This window comes from Ischnura elegans, chromosome 2, assembly GCF_921293095.1.
Source record: "Ischnura elegans chromosome 2, ioIscEleg1.1, whole genome shotgun sequence".
Taxonomy (NCBI): Eukaryota; Metazoa; Arthropoda; class Insecta; order Odonata; family Coenagrionidae; genus Ischnura; species Ischnura elegans.
The window spans coordinates 109,852,469-109,873,416 of record NC_060247.1 but is presented as its reverse complement, the minus strand read 5'-3'; the positions used below and the strand labels follow the sequence as shown (position 1 = coordinate 109,873,416).

The window sequence follows — 20,948 nt, the reverse complement described above, 5'->3', positions numbered from 1 at the left end:
TTACCTTGGAAAATGTGAATGAAACCAACATTTTAAGAAAACTATGACATCGCTGTATAATTGAGATTATTTCCTTGAAAAAATTGTTGCATTTTAGCTACATATCTAATACTAATACTTATATATGTGGATTTAAAGAAAATTTGTTGAATGCTTTCGTTTCAATTCAATACTGATTTTGCTTAAAGACTTTTGCGATTTTTGCTTCTAGGGGGGGGGGCAGCTGCCCCCGCTGCCCCTCGCTGGCTAAGCCCATGCATAGGAGGCTCCACTAGGTACAGTAGCAGTCCTAATGTGTGTAAAAGAAAAAGTGTAAGGAAATTACTAAATCAAGAATTCCTAAGACGAGAATCGACCTTGGAACTTGAGCATGGTATTCGATCACCGTGACCACTGGACCCCGGTATCAAGCCGATGCTTTTCGTTTTGAAAGGAGTACGTTTCACTGGTAAATATTCAAATGCGTTTTTTGTTCATACTATTGGGTGTATAATTGAGCTTAATATTAATTCATTGAGCTTAATAAAATATGCATCGAGCTTTTTTCAGCATTAAACGATTACCTTCCCCTCGTAGCGTATCTATTACAGGCTAATACAAATGTTGACATGTATTCTAGCGAGGCGCTATATATTGCAATCGCTTGGAATCAATTGAATCGCGTGAGTGAAGAATCCTGAATGCAATATTTATGAATACGAGCCATAAAAGGGAAATCATACGAACAACTCGACCATATTTTCTTGGGTTTACATTCTTCATAACGTTTTCAAACGTGTCCCTAGCGCCTATTTCCTGTACCTGGGGGCAACTCTTGGTCCCGCACTGGATCTGATGCATTGGTGTATTTAATATATCGCATATGGAGGTAAGCCATCGCTCACACCGAGGAAGACATAGAGCATTAACGACCACAGAATGTGGGGAAAGGAAAGAAAATGGAGACTTTAAAACCAAAGAATGGTGGAGACCAAAGTGGACTCACCGAAGCGAAAATTATAGGAAAAATATACAGAACACTTTCTCGCTTAAGCTTATTATCGACAATGAGACATATACACCGACACGAAAAGTACAAGTTTTTTGATAAATAGAATAATTTTGACCTGGTAATGATGAAAACTTAAGCGGTAAACTGGTAATTCAAACGTAAATGGTAGCAAATACTACCGAAATTCGGAAGAACCGGTTTTCTAAAATGGTCCAGTCCAAAGATATTACACATAAACTTTCCTATCCGCGAAATATATAAAATATACATCGTCGCATACACCAAAGCTAACTATGTCTGAAATCACTTTTACATGGAGAAGTTTGAGTCATGAAGATGTATTCTGTCGACTAGTAAGAGGATAGAAAGCATATCCAATAAGGCCGACAATTCTATGCATCGCGCCACATCCTAATAGAATGTTTTACAAAAGCCGCTAATCTCAGAATAATACAAGTAATACAACATAACCTTAAGACAAGCCACTTTTTTAACATCTCCTAAGCAAACAAAGCCTCTTATCTTTACTCTACATATTATACGTAAAAAAATTAATTTACATGCTACAATATGTTATATCTATTCATAGAAAAAAAACAAAACAATGCTCCAAACATTAACCACAAAGTTGACTTGAAAACTTTTCATATTTTATTACTGCCAGGTGGACTAGTACCGTTTCAGAAATTTTAGCTTCCACTCTTTAGTCAAAATAACACCATTAGTTTCCATCACACATATTTCTTCATATTCCGGCGCATAATTTCCTCACCTTGACTGAAATATAGCCTTCTTTCAGGCTCGGAGCCAAGAGCTTCAGCCTCCATTCCCTCCTTTTACGCCCCCTCCCACGAATTTTTTCCCATGTCGCAACTACCTGTGGTACATCTGCTGAAGAGACCAATAGCCGAGGGACAACTATACTCTGGCATTCAATTTTTTATGTAAAAGTCGGGAGAAAAAATTTGTCACGATATTTTAACCTTGAATTAATTGATTCAAATCTTTACCAATATTACCGGTGATTCTTAGGTCGAAGACGCGCCATTTTTAAACTACGGAAACATTCAACCAAGACCTCCTATTGGCCGCGAGTTTTCCCTGTTTCTGGATGCTGTGGAACACTCATGACTTCGAATCCTTTACCTGCATTTCCCTTTGATTTTTTCATGGCTACCCTGCAGCAGGAAAACCTCGCGGCCGATCCGTGCGCTGAATGTTTCCGTAGTTTTTTACCTAAACATCAATTGTAATTTTGTTTCCTACTGGAATCAGCTATTCAGGGTTAAAATTTCGTGACATAATTTTTCTCCAATTGACGGAGAGGAAAAATAACGACTAAGTGCTGGATATGGTTGGCGAGGAGAGGCAGATTTTAGATGAGATACGGACGAAACAGAAGGTATGGGTGGGAGGAGTACTTAGCGGGGAGGGGATGTTGAAAATGGTGTTAGAGGGTAGAATGTAAGGGAAACGAGGGAGGGGAAGGAAAAAAATTGGATTTTTAGATAGATTTTAAGGTAATAGGCCTTACAGTGAATTGAAGAAGGCAGTGCTAGAAGGAAAGGGAGGCTCCCAGATCACTTCTTTAGTACTCCATGGAAACCTACCTTAATCGGTAGAATACTATAATAATAATAATAATTTTCTCCACTCTGTGTAGTTATATTTCATTAAGCATGCCCAGCGGCGGATCCTGGATAGGGACAAGGGGGGCCTAAGTGGGGACAATCTCCCAGCAATAGTAGGGGTCAGAAAAAATTATCACCAGTCCATCTAGCGCAAATTGGATACCCAAGTGGCTATAGGCGGCCACATTGTTTATTCAATCTCTCTCTCTGCGTCTGCCACTGGATTGTAACATAACAAAAGCGTGTGAAATAGGCTCTAATTTCAGAACTAATTTGCATTTCAATTTGTAAAGTACGTAAATATATCGGAAAATATAACTGAATACTTCTGTACAAAGTGGCAACCTCCAAAAATGTCAATTTTATCAAGGGTATGTTTCAACCCAATGGGGGTGCTCCCCCATTGGTCCACTGAGTATGCCCATAAGCAACGAATTATTTAACTTTTAACTCTATGCACACGAAAGATACTGCTGATTTATTGAAATCTATGGTTTTCCGGAACGTTCAGAATGACAAGGTGTCATTGAAGGTGCGTTTACACTGTGTAACATGATATATTAACAAGTTACATATAACATATTTTAAGAAAACGTTACTAATCCGTGTAACAAGTTACAGTAATGCTGTGTAACAAAACAAACATTCTTGTTTGTATAACGAGTTTTTGGCTTCACGCGCGTGGGAAAATTTGTAACATGTTAAGGTGCGTTTACACTATGTAGCATGTTATATAAACATGCTGCATGTAACAAGCTAGTTCTAACATTTGTTTTATATAACATTTTTTTATAACAAGAGTCCAGCGGAGCCAAATATTTACAAATAACATGAAACAGATTCAGTCGCAGCCTAACCGTCAACTAGCTATCCCCACCATGCGCCTCACCTCTTTTCTATAACACGTAACAAATTTTACCTGTTCGTGCGAGAAACCAAAAACTTGTTATGTAACACGAATTCTTTTTTGTAACACAATACCACATGTAAATTGTCACACGGATTTATAACTTTTTCGTAAAACATATGTGTACATAATGTAAACGCACCTTCAGAGAAAGGTGGTTTACCTTTTTTTACCAATCCGTTTGCCAATAAGAGATATTAATAGTTCTAAATCCTGGTTCGTCATTCGAAGAAAGTTCTTAAAATGACCGTCCGTTCTTAGTTTTCCGAATAAAAAATCTCGGTCGTCCTGCTATCTCGGTCGTCCCGTCATTCAATAGGTCACTGGCGCAATATTTTTTTCCGAGAGCAAGCAAAGTGTCATTGTCCGTAGTTGCCTTCTAGCGATTTGATCGATGGATTTTTCTTCCTTATAGGAAAACCCACTAAAATCGCTAGCACATTAATTACGTAAGCTTGGTTTCGCTAATAGTAGACCCCTATTCGCTTCTATAACGTTGAGGTGTCGTTCCCTCGTCCCGTCCCTTCCTTCCCTTTCCTTTCCCAGAGGCGTCGAAGGGCTCCTATCGCGGCGGCGCCTCCTTCCTTTTCTCCTCCTTTCCTCCCCCTCCCCGGGTGTCTGGGCGTATAAGCCACGGGCTTGGTTCCCGGGCCCGGTATGTTGTATCCTCGAAGGGCTCCCCTGATACCTAATTTGTTGCCCGTGGTTGCCATTGCGATTCACTCTGTAATATGTTATTGGTGCATTTTTGGCACCGCTTCACTATAAAACAAATGTTACAAGTAACTTGTTACGTCTAACATGTTATACAGTGCAAACGCACCTTAAGGGACTTTCACTTACCACCCAATCTCCCATCCGAAGCAATATTCAGGCTACGTGCCTTCCTTGCCCCGGAATGATTTTTTCTACTCATATTTTTTCAGCAGTGAGATATGCGTTCACGATAAATTCTCCTAAGGTCTTGACATTTCGACCTCAGTGACTACGACTGCAGTGTTGGACGACAATATTTTCGCAGCAGACTGCTTATATCCAGTGCTCTGAGACGTGACATTGAGAAATTCGAATCAGGAGTTCCATCAACAATACAGAGCTAACAAAATTTGTTGTGTTTTCCTTGTACAGTTTCTGAGAAAAGGCCAAATCAACTATGGGAAGTGTATCCTTCATTCTACCATGCATACTTGGTAAGAGTTTCAATTTTATTTGTTTTCGATTATATTAAGAATTTCATTCAAAATCTGCCAGAAGAACTTGCTTTGTACCGAACTGTTTCATGCCTTTCATGTATCTTTTATTTAAATTTCCAAATAGCATTTATAACTTTAAAACCATGCATCATAATTTTTTTTTAATTCTTTCTACGAGTGTTAAAATAGATTTTGGGAAAAAAAGATACAATTTCTAGCCATCGGGGTAGATGTGTTTCCCCGCCTTGCTTTTAATTGGGGCCTTTCCGACGAATGTATCGCTACTATATTTCAAATACCTTTTGCGTTGGCTTTTACTATTATTTGATGTGTAACGAATGCTTCCCGTTCTAATTAGTATACGTTTATACCCTAGTTGCATACTACACTATTAGCTGAGCTAGTTTTTAGTACTTTTTTGAAATCTGTTTTGAAATCGGGCATCGGGCATCCGCCATCAAGCTTTGAGATCAAATGTTCTATTTATCTCGTAATACGGCAATTTTAAAGGTAGATTCGTTTGAAAAAATTATCAATAAATTATTCGGTAGGAGAACTTTGCGCGAAATTACTGTACCAATCGGTCATCGGCGGCGCGAACGGGAAAATTAATGCGAAATCTGGATTTAATTCACGTTCCATTTATGCAAAACGTAATGTGGGGTTCGGTTGTTATCCTCCTCCTCATGTTATCATGGCTCTGCTATACATTATAGTCTGCAAGCCGTAGGGTGGCGCACGGGCCAGCCGGCTACCTGAGTCGGTCCAATAGTTTTTATGGTCGGTCCCTTCCTCTCCCCGGCGCTCACGGCTCGCGGACCGTCTTAGGTAGGTGGTGGCCCCGTGCGCCAGCTACCTTAGTTGGTCCCATACAGTTTTTATGGTCGCTCCTGTCCTCCCTCATTATACAGACTCTAGGGTGGTGCACTGATTTGCCAGCTACCTGAGTCGGTCCGCGAGCGCCGGGGGAAGAAAGGACAGACCATAAAAACTATGGGACCGACTAAGGTAGCCGGCGGGACCGTGCGCCACCCCACGGGATACAGACTGTATGGATGATTTGATTCCAATTTTTTCGATTCCGATTCTTTCAAATCTATTCTCGATTCCGATTCCACCGATACTTATTCATATTAACAGGAGGGATATTGATTTGTCATTTGTATTGCGGTCATTAAAATAGAATCGAATTAAGTAATAAAAACATTGAAGTGGTCTAAAAAGTAAACTCATTAAAATAGTGGATTAAATTATTGTAATATATCCATGGCTTTAATAAAATAATAAACATTTCAACTGCTCCAGATATAAACTGTTAACTTAATAATGCACAGTTCTCAATGGCTCAGGTGTTTGGCGGCCTTTATGCCCCCCAACTTATTGTCTATGAACAAAATATTTATCTTCCTGGAATTGGAATCGACTTTAGCCGATCGATTTTCGACTCGGATTCCATACCCGAGAATGGGTGGAATCGAAAATAAGCATTTGGAATCGACTCATCCCAAGAATAAATATATGTGAGTGTGTCTATTTCAATTCCTTGAGAATTACATTATAGTGTCCAAAGCATGGTCAGTTGCGGTGTTGTACATTAAAATGTGGAAAATACTATTTGTGTTTGATATTTTATCACTGATATATCGTTTTTCCACCACATCATGCCTGAAACGATTCTTTATCCACTACATAGATTTCTGTTCACCCCTATTTTGCTGGAGTAATTAGAAACTCATTATCTCTCCACGAATCGCTACGTCATGTCACGAAAATAAACTAAATACGTCCGGCTATTCTAGCGGGATCGGTACATCCTTTCCCCTTCAAAAGCTTTACATTCTATTGTTTTCATCGATTACCTGCGCTTTGTATTGTCTTCATTCATGAACTGATTACTGTTTTCAATAAAATTATTGCTCCTCCACAATAAGGGTTGTTAAACTGTCTTTTGCAGGTTTCTGCATTTCTCTCTACGTTTATTTGCATTTTAGCATAATAAGATAAATATTGGACCACCTAAACCCCATAATTGGCTTGGCAGCTGGTGCCTCGTTATATCCTTCAAATACCATTCCTTATAGCATTATGTAGATAGCATTCCTTATTTGTGTTCAGAAAACACGTATTATAACACCTTTTTTAGTTTTAGAGACATTAGAAAATTTACAATACTGAAAAATTAGAGAAATTTACAAAATAATGGTGACAAAAACAAGAACAAATTCTCACTTTCCTATGAAAAATGAGATCTTAGAAAATCTCTATAAAAATCAAGGTTCCACGAATAGCACCAGCGGTACGTCGTTACAAATCAAAATTGAATTTGTACTCTTTTATTTAGAATAAAACTTATTGTAAAAGATATTTTTAGGCAATATTGGTTCACTTACACCGTTAATAATTAAATCAATTTTACCTTTCCTCAATTACCGATGACTATGCTCTAGTTCTAGCAAGCATACTTAAGTAAATTTTTTGTGTTCACTTGACCTTCAACATTTACACGTTTTCGTAATACTGGCTGAAGAAGAGGTAGCTGATGAAGACAAAATAAGAGAATTGCAAAATATTTTTTTAACAATCATTTTTTTCTGATTTTTATTTTGCGTTTCAAAATCTTTGCAGGCGCATTCTTTTTCGTAGCACTCTGCTATGCAACTCCAGCGCCCAGTCCAGACTTAGAATTTGAACGGTGCCGAAATTCTTCTGAGGTAAATATAATAGAATCTTTGCTGTTGATACACGGTCGTCTTTTTTACGGTGCATGCAAAATGGCTTCACGCTATAACTGCGACGTACATTATAATTGATGCTACTTTCGTCAGCTATTTGCCGTTCCTAACAGATTGAATTGTTGTGATAAAGAATGGAGTTAGTGTACACTGTACACTAGGCCGGCCCTTATTTTTCAGAATTGGGAAAAGTTATGTTTTCCTGGTCTTAAAATGATCCAAATGAGTTATATATTCACGTGTTAAAATTTGGTTACTTTAAAATAACGGCAACCCGTGCCCCAAGGGCCCTAAGTACTAAGGACCTTCAATTGAGTTTTTTGGGGTCAAAAAAGTGCTATTCCTATGTAAAACGTATAAGTAAAGCCCAAAAGGGCCAATTTTCTGTTTGTTTTGACCTATCTCTAAGCGTTTAGGAGATATCGCCCGTCGCAATGAAAATCCCCCCAGGGCGCCACCCCGCACCGCGGCACTGCTGAGGTACGTCCCGCACCACTTACTAGAGACTTCCCCTCAACCCCCTCCCCTCCCTCGGCAAAGACTGCTCCTGATGGCAAGATTTACATGCTAGTGGTGCAGTATTGAATAGGTTGTTCCTCTTGTATCATGATTAATGTTGTTAAAGCCTAGAATGTCAATTTTAACCCTTCAACGCCGACCCATGTACTGGGTACCAACCCATTAAACCTTGATTTTTTGCCGCCATACGGCCGCGAACCATTCCAGCAGGCTTTGTTCCAAAGTGCTCTTTATGTACAAAATATTATAAGCTTGTGATACAATTGTGTCTATGAATTATAAAGGAATGAAGGGAAAGCGCAGGGCATCCAGGGCTCCAACAGTAGATAGAAATATGCAAGGAAGACGAAACGAGGTAGCCAGTTCACGGATGTAGATGACTGTGGAGAAACAGTTACTGTGTATAGTGTGCAAAGGATGGAATGTGCTAAGTTTTTAGGATCTAAGGAAAAAATTGGTGAAATAAATACTTAATCATGAACGTGACGTTCATTTTAAGAATAAACCAACAAGGAATGGTATGTAATCAAGACTAAATCCAGGCATTGAACTGGTTGGAAAAGAAAGTGAAGAAATACTCGGCTCAAATTTACCTAGAGTGAGATAAGTATTGTGTGTTTTTTCTATCACCTAATGGGTTCGAAATTTGTAAGACCTAGTGCGAGAAAAACCGTGAGAAATGCGTCTCAATCAAGGTACAAAACTAGAATTCTTGTTATTATGATAAATAAGGCGATTGAAAAGTTAGAAAAATGACGCAAAGAATGGATGAACGTGCAACGACATAAAGAGAGCGCGAACTACAGTAGAGATGAAGAGAAGAGAATCTTTCGTAACAAAACTTGATTATTTGTTTGAAATTGCAAGGAGCATTATCATTGAATTTTTGACGCACGAGGAGGAAAGTGCAGTTAATCTCTCGGATAATTGAGCTAGGGCTGAAGAAATAAAATTCTTACGCAAATGAAGAGGAGAACGAAATGCAGTTATTGGTGGAATAGATTTCAATATGTTCAAGAGGCAAGTAAAAGGTGTGGTTCTCCGCTCCTAACAGTGTCAGAATAATTAGAAATACTATGAAAATGTATTTTATTTTGGTTAATGTACCGAAATTCATGGACAGAGTGAAAATAAATTGATCTCTTGGATTGGAAGTATTGTTATGGCAATTAAATTTTTTCTAAGGTAAGCACATTTCTTCAGAGGCTAGATCTTGGCAGTGCGAGCGAAGTCTTTGCCGAGGGCGGGGAGGGGGTTGAGGGGAAGTCTCTAGTAAGTGGTGCGGGACGTAAGTACCTCAGCGGTGCCGCGGTGCGGGGTGGCGCCCTGGGGAGATTTTCATTGCGACGGGCGATATCTCCTAAACGCTTAGAGATAGGTCAAAACAAACAGAAAATTGGCCCTTTTGGGCTTTACTTATACGTTTTACATAGGAATAGCACTTTTTTGACCCCAAAAAACTCAATTGAGGGTCCTTAGTACTTAGGGCCCTTGGGGCACGGGTTGCCGTTATTTTAAAGTAACCAAATTTTAACACGTGAATATATACCTCATTTGGATCATTTTAAGACCAGGAAAACATAACTTTTCCCAATTCTGAAAAATAAGGGCCGGCCTACTGTACACACTACAATAGCGAAAAAATTGTAGCATAACTTAAGTGAAGACAAAAATTATGCTGCATTTATTCCATCTGAAGAGTGGTTAGATACAGCCCTAGCCAAATCTTGCGGCACTGAATGGAAGGCTGTTTTGAGTTTGGAAAAGTCTATCAACTAAAATTAATAAGAACACTTCCAGAAGTCAGTATGACTTTCTTTTTTTTAATGGCTCTGCGCAATTGGCTTAATGCTTAACAATGAGCAGATGCGTCGATCGTTGTCCCCATCTGCAAGTAATCTGACCTGTATGATCCAAAAAAAAACGATATCATAAACTTTCAATTGTTGAAGGCTGGTCAGAATTTTCTTGATTACCTGGTTTTTTGTTGGAGCATCGATTGATTTGATTGCTGCTTCGTTTCAGGAGTTATAGGGAGCCGCTAGGGACGCAAGAGGCTACTCGCAGAGAGCAACACATTAAAAACCCACTATATTACCAGTTCCGACTGAAATGATAAATTAAGAGAGATATTTTGCCGGACGGATAGGAATGGGAATTTGTTTTCTCCCGAACAATAATAATATGAAGGAATAATTATAATGTTAGGAGGAACTTAGCGTATTCCCTTTTCTTTTTTATTTACGGCTAGTGTCCTAACCCCCTCCCCTCCCGCCACACGCTCATTGAGGCGGTTTGCGGGGGTTGTGAGTAGATGTAGATATTTAATCCGTCTCATCTACAGCCACTGTTGATTTTAAAACACTCATTTACCGGCATATAGGTCATGCTGAGCGCAAGTGAAAGTCATTCGCATAGTTTTGCAGTTGTAGCACCGCATATCACATTTGGTAAGAGAATAAACTGAGGTGGCCTTTCTTATGAATCCGTTACTTAACTAACAACTTATGCTCGCAAATGACTGAACATGTACAGAGATTGCGAAGAGGTACCTTCTGCATGCGATACCCGACAGTCGTTTGTATGGTGTTTATGGATAGCAATCAGAAGTTGAAAAAAAAACAGCCCTCCCTTAACAGGATATTCATTATATACCTGGAATATGGCAGTCCATTATGTTTTTATGCTTTCCCAGCGAATAATGTGGATAAACTTTTGTCGGGATTCCCACCGGGTTAATGTTTTTATAACGGCCAACGTTTCAAGTACCCTCTCGGCACTCATCATCTGGGTTGAATATTGATTTATTTAATATTTGGTTGCTAAGTCTAATTGTTGTAATATATTTAGTTAAATAAAAACATATATAAAAAATTAATAATAATAATAAAATAAAATACGATGCCAATTCTTTTATCGCACCTATATTATACAGTCTAATTTCCTTATGTTGCCTTTTTAAATAAATGAAGTTCTTTAACTGTAAATTCGAAATAATTTGGTCAACTGCATCAAGATTTGCTATCTCTGTGACTGTAGGTGGCTTAAAAACATTAACCCGGAGGGTATCCCGAGAAAAGTTTACCCACATGGCAGTCCATTGTTGAAAAAACGAACAGAATTGTTCGGGGAACGTTTGGATCTGCCAAAAAGTAACGTGATGATATACCTAATTTTTTTAACATGAAAGAGAAACACCTTCAAAAGTGTTAGCGAGCTATTGCAAAAATCGTTTGTCTTCGGTCGAAGGTTGGCATCGATGAGCTCTGGTACAAGATTTCTGAAGCCAAATTTGAAAATTTTTACACTATTTCAATACATTTAACGGCCTCCTAGCTATTCGTAGGTTTCTGTAATAAGTGTGGTCTTTCCCTTGACGTAGCTAGTGTAGGAACGGTGGAGAAGTAGTCGCAACATGCATAAAGCATTTACTACGAATCAATAGCCAAAACACCTTGAAAATCAACTTCTTTACTTGGATCTATGAGGTCAGTTCTTTCCGGCATCTGATCGTGCATTATAAACGCTTTAAAAACGACAATCTGGTTGCGGGCAATTGCGGGTCTTTCTAGTTCATTTTTGAGCTTAAGTTACCAGTGTTCGACGAGAAGCAGTGACATAAAAAACACTGCCTCAATTGATTCTACCGCTTTGTGCGAATTACGGAGCGACATCCACAAAACTCGAGTGTCTTCAGCTTGGAGCTTTAATGACTTTTGCTCTACTAAAATAGAAAAAGTTTTTCGATCCATTGTGACTGGAGATGATATAAAAAAGTTATCCTTCGTGACTGGAGATAGTTCATGAAATCAATATGACAACCTAATCAAACCAACGATCACGGGTGCACACAAATTAATCAAATCAATCAAGAAAATTCAAATAAGCCTTCAGCAATGGAAAGTTGTGGCTACAGCGTTTAGGGACAAAACATTTTTATTACTTGTGGAAGTCATAGAGCCGGGATCAATGATGAATGCAGTTGTTTAGTGTGAAAATTTAGCTATATAGCGCAGGGATATTCAAAACAAAGGAAGATACATGTAGACTTTTGGAATTGTTCAGATCCACGACAACGTCCGTTGTCGTGGATATGAATCGCCGTGCTTGTGAAGTCCAACTGCTCCTTGAGTAATTTCAATGGGAAATTTTCAACAATTCACCTTGTAATTGCCATGTATCGAATGGCTTCCATATTTCCGGTGAGATGAAGTTTGTCAGGGGAAACGCTGTAACAAAATTCTTGATATTTATATCCAATTTTTATCCCTTTAAATCCAATGCTGGGCATTTTTTCCTAATTTTAATTTTTTTATTTACTTCAGTTCATCGAAAGTTGATATAAAAATTGCCACATTTAAGATTCAACCATATCGCTTATTTTCTATGCATTAAATCGTCTAAAGAAATGCACTGAACTGGAATGCACTGAATACACTGCAGAAATGGTGTCTTTAAGTTCTACATTTTCGGTTACTACCGCATCGGTTGCTAAGCGAAGAGAACAGTTTCGCAGGAAATACTGCAACTGTCTTCAGGTCGAAGATGGAGGCTCACAATTTTCGCCCTCATTTTAGAGGGCCCCTTTGCCGCCAGTTCTAGCTGTAACTGTTCGCCAAGAACTGGCGGTAAGTGGGTTTTACATGGTGAGTGCGAAAATTGATAGAAACAGACGAAGACGTTGACAGTTGTGCCAGCGACACAGTTGTCTTCGCCACAGAAACGGATGCGGTAGTAATCGAAAATGAAGAAGTCAATCGCACACTGCCGAAGTCTCCGCTCTCATGACGTATTTTATTTGAAGGGGTAAGCATAATGAATTAACAGGACTGAATCTCTTCCAGATCGACGTGGAGGTGCTCATGTACTGCGTTCATAGCGAATTCCAAGAAGATAAATTGCTGGAGACGTATCGCATGTACAACACTACCAGATGCGTTCACTGCAGGAACTTTTGCAGGTAATCGAAGTGGTATCGCTCTATCCCGGCAGGACTTCGAAACTTTGGTTCCGCGATATGCACGTTGGTGGATATTTTAGGGAATTTGCCGATGCTCGCACCAGTTGATGTTTTCTGCAGCTACCAAAGTTTCGAACAATAGATTAGAATACAGTATATGTACCCCATTGGTTAATTTGAATTAGGAATACCGTATTGTGTTTGCTTAAGGAAGCAGCTGGTGCCGATTTATGTAATTATAGTAAATATCCAATAGCAGAAAAATAATTTAGACATTCAAATGTATAATGTGATGCACAAGGTTGGAACAAAGAAAAATTTATGATAATAAATTACAAGAATTCAAATAAAAAATAAATCATGAGTCCAAAGAAGAAGAGAGAAAAATAAGGTAAAACTTGAGAGAGTAAACTTCTAAAAAGGTTTCTGATCACTATTTATTTATTTATTTATTTCCATCGCCCCGAAAACAGCTCACAAGGCCTTTTACATCGGAGGGTATAACATGAAACAACAACTATCACACACAACCATGCCCTGGATAGGAGCAACCTACCCAGGCGGGACTCGAACCCGCGACCTTCGGTTTGGCAGGCGAGGACTTTACCCCGCCGCCACCGAGGCCGGCACTATGAAATGAACTGGTCTTTTCGGATAAGTAGTCCCCGGTATGTTTTATTTATTTATTTATTATCAACTTCCCCTTAAACAGCACATGACGGCCTTTTACAAAAAAGAGGGTATCCAATATTAACAAGTAGGTACAACACAAACATCCATGCCCTGGATAGGGATCACCTACCCAGGCGGGATTCGAACCCACGACCTACGGATTGGCAGGCGAGGACTTTACCCCACCGCCACCGAGGTCGCACCAAGGCATTTTCACGGCGTAGAGGCTATTGGGGTTTTCCACCGGGTCGTGATTAACATGGCTGTCCATGGAATGGTGATTGAAAACTTTTTGGACTATTTCGCCACGAAAATATTGGTGGGACGGAATTGGACGAAAATATTTTGATCACCACGACGACCACCCGCGAAACTTTCAATGGCAAATTAATTTTGACTTCCTACGTTTTGAAAACCGACTCCGCTCCAATCTACATGGTAGAATTGAGTCAGCCCCTGAAAATGGAAACCGACTAAATTACATTGGTAGCCATGCTAACGTGGATACTCTGGAAAACCCGAGCAGACTGCCATGATTCATTTCGGTTCTTTCGTCGCACGGAGCTCCGCTCACAGAGAGTCAGATAAATCAACTGACTTTATGAAAATAGTACAAAAATTGTCGATAGAGTCTGTAATGTATTCACTATCTCAGGTTAGCGATATAATTATCGAGTTTTGCTGACATTTTTACACTCTTTTTCTAAACTTGCTTCGTCTGTTTGTTTCATCGATGGAGTCTTGTGATTGATTTTTAATCCACTTTCCATCGTCGGATCGGCTTCAAATCTGGCACACTTGTTTGTTTCTGTTGACAAAGCGATATCCGATTATTAAAAAAATTGAAATTGTGTTCCATTGTGCTTCAATTACTTCACTAAATTCCCATTTGGAAAAACAGTTTTAAATTTTCTCAACACTTCACAATTTTACTACATTTTCTCAGCACCAACGCTTAATTCTCTGAGAGATTAAAAGCTAGTTTTTTTTACTTTTTGGTACATTTTATACTTTCTTATTTTATGTTTATATATTGTATTATCCTCGCGAGGCCTAGTGATTTTTGCTGAGGTTTACCCTACATAATCGTTAACAGGATCCTAAGATTGGTTTCACGTAGTGCACCTTTCAAATGTCTCGTTGGAAAATTCAGGATGTTTCAAATAGAATATACGTACTACAAAGTATTATTTTGAGGAAACTGTCGATCGTCACGACGGGGCAACCACTCACTGGAGCCGCCAAGTGCGTGAACATCTGAATGAAACTCTATCGAGCCGTCGGATTGGTCGTCAAGGAGCCGGCAACTTAGAGCATGTCTCAGTTGGGCTCCACAGTCACCGGATTTGACACCGTGTAACTTCTTCCTGTGGCGTTTCGTTAAAGACCACGCTTATGTACCGCCACTATCACAGAACCTGAAAGAGGTTAAGATCCGAATCCGTACTGCCATAACATCAGCGACGAAGGACATACTTACCCCAGGATGGGAGGAATTTGAACATCGATGTGATATTGTTCGTACAGCTGATGGGACACATTAAACATCCGTATTCTAAACTTGAGAAGTTCGTAAATACGGGTGTAAAGTTTCATATTCTCACGTCTTAAAGTTAAATAAATATATGCACTCGAAATACGTATATTCTTTTTGAAAAATCCTGCATGATATTATCTACATATTTATTCTACTTTGAATTTCTTACCCTCAGCGACTATAAAACCAAAATGAATGCCCTCGAACGATCTGATAGGCTGAGGCACCCCGCTGATAGTGATATTATTTCCTACTATCATGTTTCATAAATTTAATTGCCGTTATCCTTATGATACACGAATAAAATTATGTTACTCACAAAAGTACCATATCAAGTGTGACTATTTTATCGCAAATACATTTGCATTCAAGAGATTTCTTATGCCTCTATAGGTCTTCAGTAATATTGATGGTTGCTTCGGGAATAGGGTAGTTTCCTTCATCAAAGAAAACGAAAGGTATTGATTGCGATTCGTTACCCACCATTAGTGTATTCATAATACACAAATTATTTGGTTTTTGAAATACCGGTTTAGACGAATGGCAAGGGTCAAATTTTATCCTCATTTGAAAAAGGCCAGATTGGCGCCCATGCGATTCCACTCCACGTGACGTCACAGGGACCTAGTTTCTACACGAGAGGATAGGAGTTATACATCGTCTGAGGTTACCAATGCATGCATGAGGCACAGAGCTCAGGGAAACATGTCTTAATAATCACCTACTAAAACTGGCTAAGGTCGGAAAGTTTTCTTCGTTTGATAAGGTATTAATAAACCTTTTTTAAGCCAAGCGCTACCATTCAGCAAGGTACTCAGCTACCCGCTGGCAGCCTGCGACGTATCAGCGCTAAGCCTCGCCTCAAGGTCACCTCACCGGGCGGGAGGGGGAACCAGAAATACGACGTACGGAGATATTTCCCGGCATTCATACTTGAGCGTCGCGTTTTCGCGCGCTTGAAAATGTTCACTTTTCATTTAATCGCGAAAAATAGATATTGTCATTTAAAAATCTAAAAGCGTGAAATACGTACTCCAGGAGTAATAATCTTTCGATTAAGGCAATAAAAAAATAATAGGAAACCACCCTATTGATTCGTAGGTAACATTCTCTTACTCGGCGTTTCACTCCTATTGGGAGCGTTTTCAAGAGGATGAGAAGGTCTTCAGGAATGCTGGCGCAAGATTTTGTGTATATTTTTTTAATAAACGTGCTTAATTTTAAGCTGAATCCTGAAATACGATATTTAATAAGAAAATAAATAAAGAAAATAAATGTGTAGCATTCATCCTAAAAACTCCTAAGATGGCTCCACTGGTCATGTTCACGAATAAGTCTTACAAAAAGCCGCCGTGCTCATATGCGGTGAACATATTTACGGATTCCGAAGATTTTCCCGCAGTAGTAAAAATTTGATTTTCTTTTTATGAAAATTTTGAATGGATCACTTTTCTTCCGAAAATTTCGCTAGCTGCATTTTATTGAGTTTATTTATGATAAATTTCAAAATCAAAAATTGTGTTCATCATTTATACGTATTCATTTAAATTATTTTGATATTTAGCTTCTTGAAGTTTTTTCTCCATGAGATTAAACAGTTCACAATGGTGTTGCACCTTCGGCTTGTCAACATAAATAAAACGTCGTAGATTTAAAATGGACTGTATTTTAGTTTTTTATACCGTTGTTACGGCTGTTTTGGAATCGTTCGTACATTCGTGGAGTAGGCACCGTACACCCACGGTCGCTCTGTTGTGACTGTTGGTTGTCCCGCCGTCCCTTCCAGTCCCTTCACACACTATTGTCTCTTCTCCCTTCCCCTTCCGAAGCACCCTTAGCCCATAGATCTTTTATACAGCCTTGGCCCCCCGCCCGTGCTTGGCAATACAATCCCCCACACGGTACATCCCCTTCTGGGGTACCACTCAGTCACTCATGTCTCTCCAGGCATCTGTATGCCATCTTTTGCCCCTAAGACAAACTATTTCATTGCCGTAATAGGTGGCATGTATTGCGATATAATACCATAAAAAATAAATATCACATAAATAATGACTTCATGAATATTTACCTATGAATTTATTTTCTACAGGAAGCAAGAAACTTTCTTGAACTGCTTTCGAACCTTTACCGGCAACGTGAAGGACCTTTCTAACAAATCTAGGTTAATGGTACCATTTTTTGGACGTTTATTCGAAGAAGTTATCATAAAGTTCTGTGAGAATGAGTCGTTGATGTCAGCAGGTAAGTGTTTCCCTGTGTTATTTTCTGTTTGTGACATTTTGAAGAATCATAAGTGTAAAATGGAAACAAGATTATGTTCTAAAGTCTGGTTTACAGAGTTATAGAAAATTGTGGACTTTATAGATCAACCTTGTAAAATAGACGGCGTCCAGTTCGCATTTTTTACGCCCCAGATCCAATTAGCCAACATTTCATTAAGTGCTTAACTATTCGCTTACATTTCTATTAACCATCCATTTTCTAAATTAATATAAATGAGTCACCCAACATTTAAAAACGATGCAATTCACAGGATACAGCCATGGAGAAGACGGCCGTTGCTACAAGGAGAGTAGGAAATCCTGTGGATCCCATATAAGTCCATTCAATAATATGGAAGACCTTGCCTTTTGCGACAAAGAAAATACAGAGTATGGGGAAGACAACAGGAAGTTTACCTGTCAGTAAGTATGAAAATTTTAATATTCTAAGTTAAACATCATCTAAATCCAATATTTACAAGGTGGTTGATGATGTATTCCACAAAAAAACCTCTTGAAATGAAGAAATTAATAATTTGGAATACTCTGAAATAATAAGAATATTATTACACGTTTATAGATTTTATAGCTTTACCATTAGGGATATTTTCAGTTAAAAAATATCAAATTCCATGAATGATTAATTATAAAATGATAACGATTTCAAAAGAATTCACTGTCAACGATCAAGCTATAACTTTGTAAAAAACAACATCAATTCTAACTTTTACTTTTTATTAATTCTATAACTATGCATTACTGTATGTATATCCATTTACCTAGTTATACATATACATACATATTTGGCTATTTCATCAAAACAGGACACTTTTAGAGTACTTAAAATGCACAGAAACGGCTGCTGATTCCTGCTCTGACGCTGTCAAAAACACTCATGCCACTACCACCTCCCTGCTCTTAAATTCAGAAACATGCGGTGAATATCTCGCATAACCATCAGTCATCAACTTTTAAAAGGCTCTCTTTACTTCATCTAACCTTAAAAAGTATGAAAAACTTGAGTTATTCTGTCAAACTGAATTCATAAAATCCATTTGAACTCAAGAATGTACTTAACAAGTAATTTCTGAGTGTTATTTTTTCATTGTACACAATTAAAACGAAAATTGAAAAAGAACTTGCCGCTAATAATTGTATATATTATGTAAGTTCCATGCAATTTACGAATAAAAATTTGATTATTTCAAAGAAAAATTTGTCCATCAATCCGACCCGACCAACTTAAAACCTGTGAAATTTTTGTATGAGTAGAAAATTAAGTGGCATAACTTTCGCCAGAATGGAGGATAAATATGCTCCCAAAAATTCACAGAAACAAAAATTTCAGTTTAAACATGAAGTACTTTTTAAACCGAGATAAAGACCTAAAAGGAAGTGATTTCAACTTTACAAAGATATTTTTTAATTATTATACTGACATTCGTTTCCTTAAAAATTTCAATCCACTATGGTGCTATTAACGAAGCAGCTTTTTAAAAAATTTTAAATATTGAGTACAGCAATATTTCACGGGATCAAATTTTTGTATCAATAAGCAAAATTGCCAATTACCAGAATAGTAATTAGTCCTTAAAACACCGAGGGACAAATTACAGAATTTTTATTTGGCTTGCCGCACAAAATAAGAAACCCCTATAGAAATTTTCAACTATTTAATATTTTATTTCACTTTATATGGTATAGATACAGGTATTGCAAATACATTTGATGATTTTGATGGATGAAATTTAATTTTGGACTAGATAATTATGCAAAACTATCAACAAATATTGATAATTTATCTATGAAATAAAACCTTTCAGTTAAAATGCATCACTGATGTCGTTAAAAATTGGCATCTCCCAAGGCAAAAATAAAATTTAGAAGTTCAGCGAACCCTAAATTTGGTAAGTAGTATTGATCACGACACCTGGCCTAGATCATGAGGGTCCAGCAAAAATCAGGTTTTTCCTTCCAACTCCGATGAATTCACTATAAATCAAGGAAAATCAGTTAATAAATATATAATCCTTACTCCATTTTAGTGAATTTAAATTTCCTACCCCTCAGGCTTCGATCAAAATTAATGAATGACCCTCAAAGAGAAAATGATCCACATTATTACTAGCATCTCATCCTTAGAAATGAAATTCAATTTCTAGCTGTAAACATCTTAAATAACGCGATGAATACCCTGTAAAGAGGAGTTGAAAAGAATATAAGTCTCCGCAAAACAGTAAGAAACCATCTATGGTATCCTCTTCGCAACATACGAGTATAAAACATAAATATTATGTGAAGAGGGAAATTTACACATCAATGAACGCGGAGGGAAAAATTGAACACACGTTAAAATAAAATACAATGCATTAAAATATAATCAACTTTACGCAAATATCAAAGGTCAATGAGCTTCTATTGAATGATTTTTCTTGATTTCCTAATTCACAGAAATAGTTCACGATTCTCTAATCGTGAGCAAGTCACGTGACTCTATACGACGTTATCATTTAGACGCTCGAGGTATGTTGGGAACAAAGTAGTGACGTCACCTGCCATCTACCAATCTTTACTCAAAGATAATACACTAATTTTTTTGTCATTTTTTCTTGACCTCGATTTTTAACGCTGATTAGTGTCTAAGAGTGTAGGCATATAAGAATTTATTGCAAAACTTTTTGCCACATTTCGGTACATTTTTATACCTACCTTCATCGGGGCTTGTTTTTTTCAATGAATATGATTTGTTAAAAAAAACGTATTAAATCTACCGAAAATTTGGCCAAAAACTTCATATTTATTTCTCAAAGACCTACACTCCAAGGCACTAATTAACGATACACGGGCGGATTCATGATTTTTTTGTGGGTGGTGGGGCACAAGCGAAGGGTCTTTAAAATTTGGGAGTAAGAGCAATATATGTCAATTACTGTTGTAAATCTACTTTTTATTTTAATATAAAAGTTCTTAACGTAAAATATAAATAAGTTACATATATAAGTTACTTATATTTTATGTTTTCTGTAGACAGCTTATATTTTTCATTATTTACCCGCGATTAATCGGATATATCAGTTCGGATTATTTCCATATTTGCATGGCATGCTCTCTATCACCTTAATGGTTTTCTAACTTTCGCGTCATACCATCTCTGTTCGCTGCCATCTTTTTTATTTTACGAGGAAAATAACTTTTGACACGGGTATTTACGAGCGAAAGAAAAATTTTCAAATGCCCTCTCCATTTAACTCTATTTTTGATTACACAAAACAAATCGAACGTAATGATGACAGGAATGTATTAGAAATCATGCCAATCTCTTAAGACTCTGCGATTAAAAAAATATTACCAATATATTGTTGTTATTTTAACACTACTATAATTACTAACTTTGCATTATATAGTAGTGTTAGAATAATTCTACAATAAAATGTATGTGCATTTTATTGCTAAATTTGCAGTTAAAACACAGTAAAAATTCATACATTACGGCCGGTGCATGGAAAGCAATATCAATATTTATGAAGCATGGATTTTATAAA

General features: G+C 37.7%; 1 protein-coding gene across 1 annotated transcript; it reads left to right on the top strand.

Annotated features, from left to right (window-relative positions):
• Positions 1-4,381: 4,381 nt before the first annotated feature.
• On the top strand, positions 4,382-18,527 carry LOC124154356. The gene is made up of 6 exons (XM_046528037.1): positions 4,382-4,719; positions 7,348-7,433; positions 12,818-12,933; positions 17,235-17,386; positions 17,679-17,829; positions 18,231-18,527. The coding sequence occupies exons 1-6, from the start codon at positions 4,683-4,685 to the stop codon at positions 18,358-18,360; spliced, it is 672 nt and encodes a 223-aa protein (XP_046383993.1). The 5' UTR covers positions 4,382-4,682; the 3' UTR covers positions 18,361-18,527.
• The last annotated feature ends 2,421 nt before the right edge of the window (positions 18,528-20,948 follow it).

Bases quoted from the DNA above. Each gene is read 5' to 3' on its own strand.
- LOC124154356 (XM_046528037.1), top strand. From the start codon at position 4,683: ATGGGAAGTGTATCCTTCATTCTACCATGCATACTTG. The intron at 12,934-17,234 runs GTAATCGAAGTG...TATTTTCTACAG, and splicing joins CACTGCAGGAACTTTTGCAG to GAAGCAAGAAACTTTCTTGA. The intron at 17,830-18,230 runs GTAAGTATGAAA...TCATCAAAACAG, and splicing joins AACAGGAAGTTTACCTGTCA to GACACTTTTAGAGTACTTAA.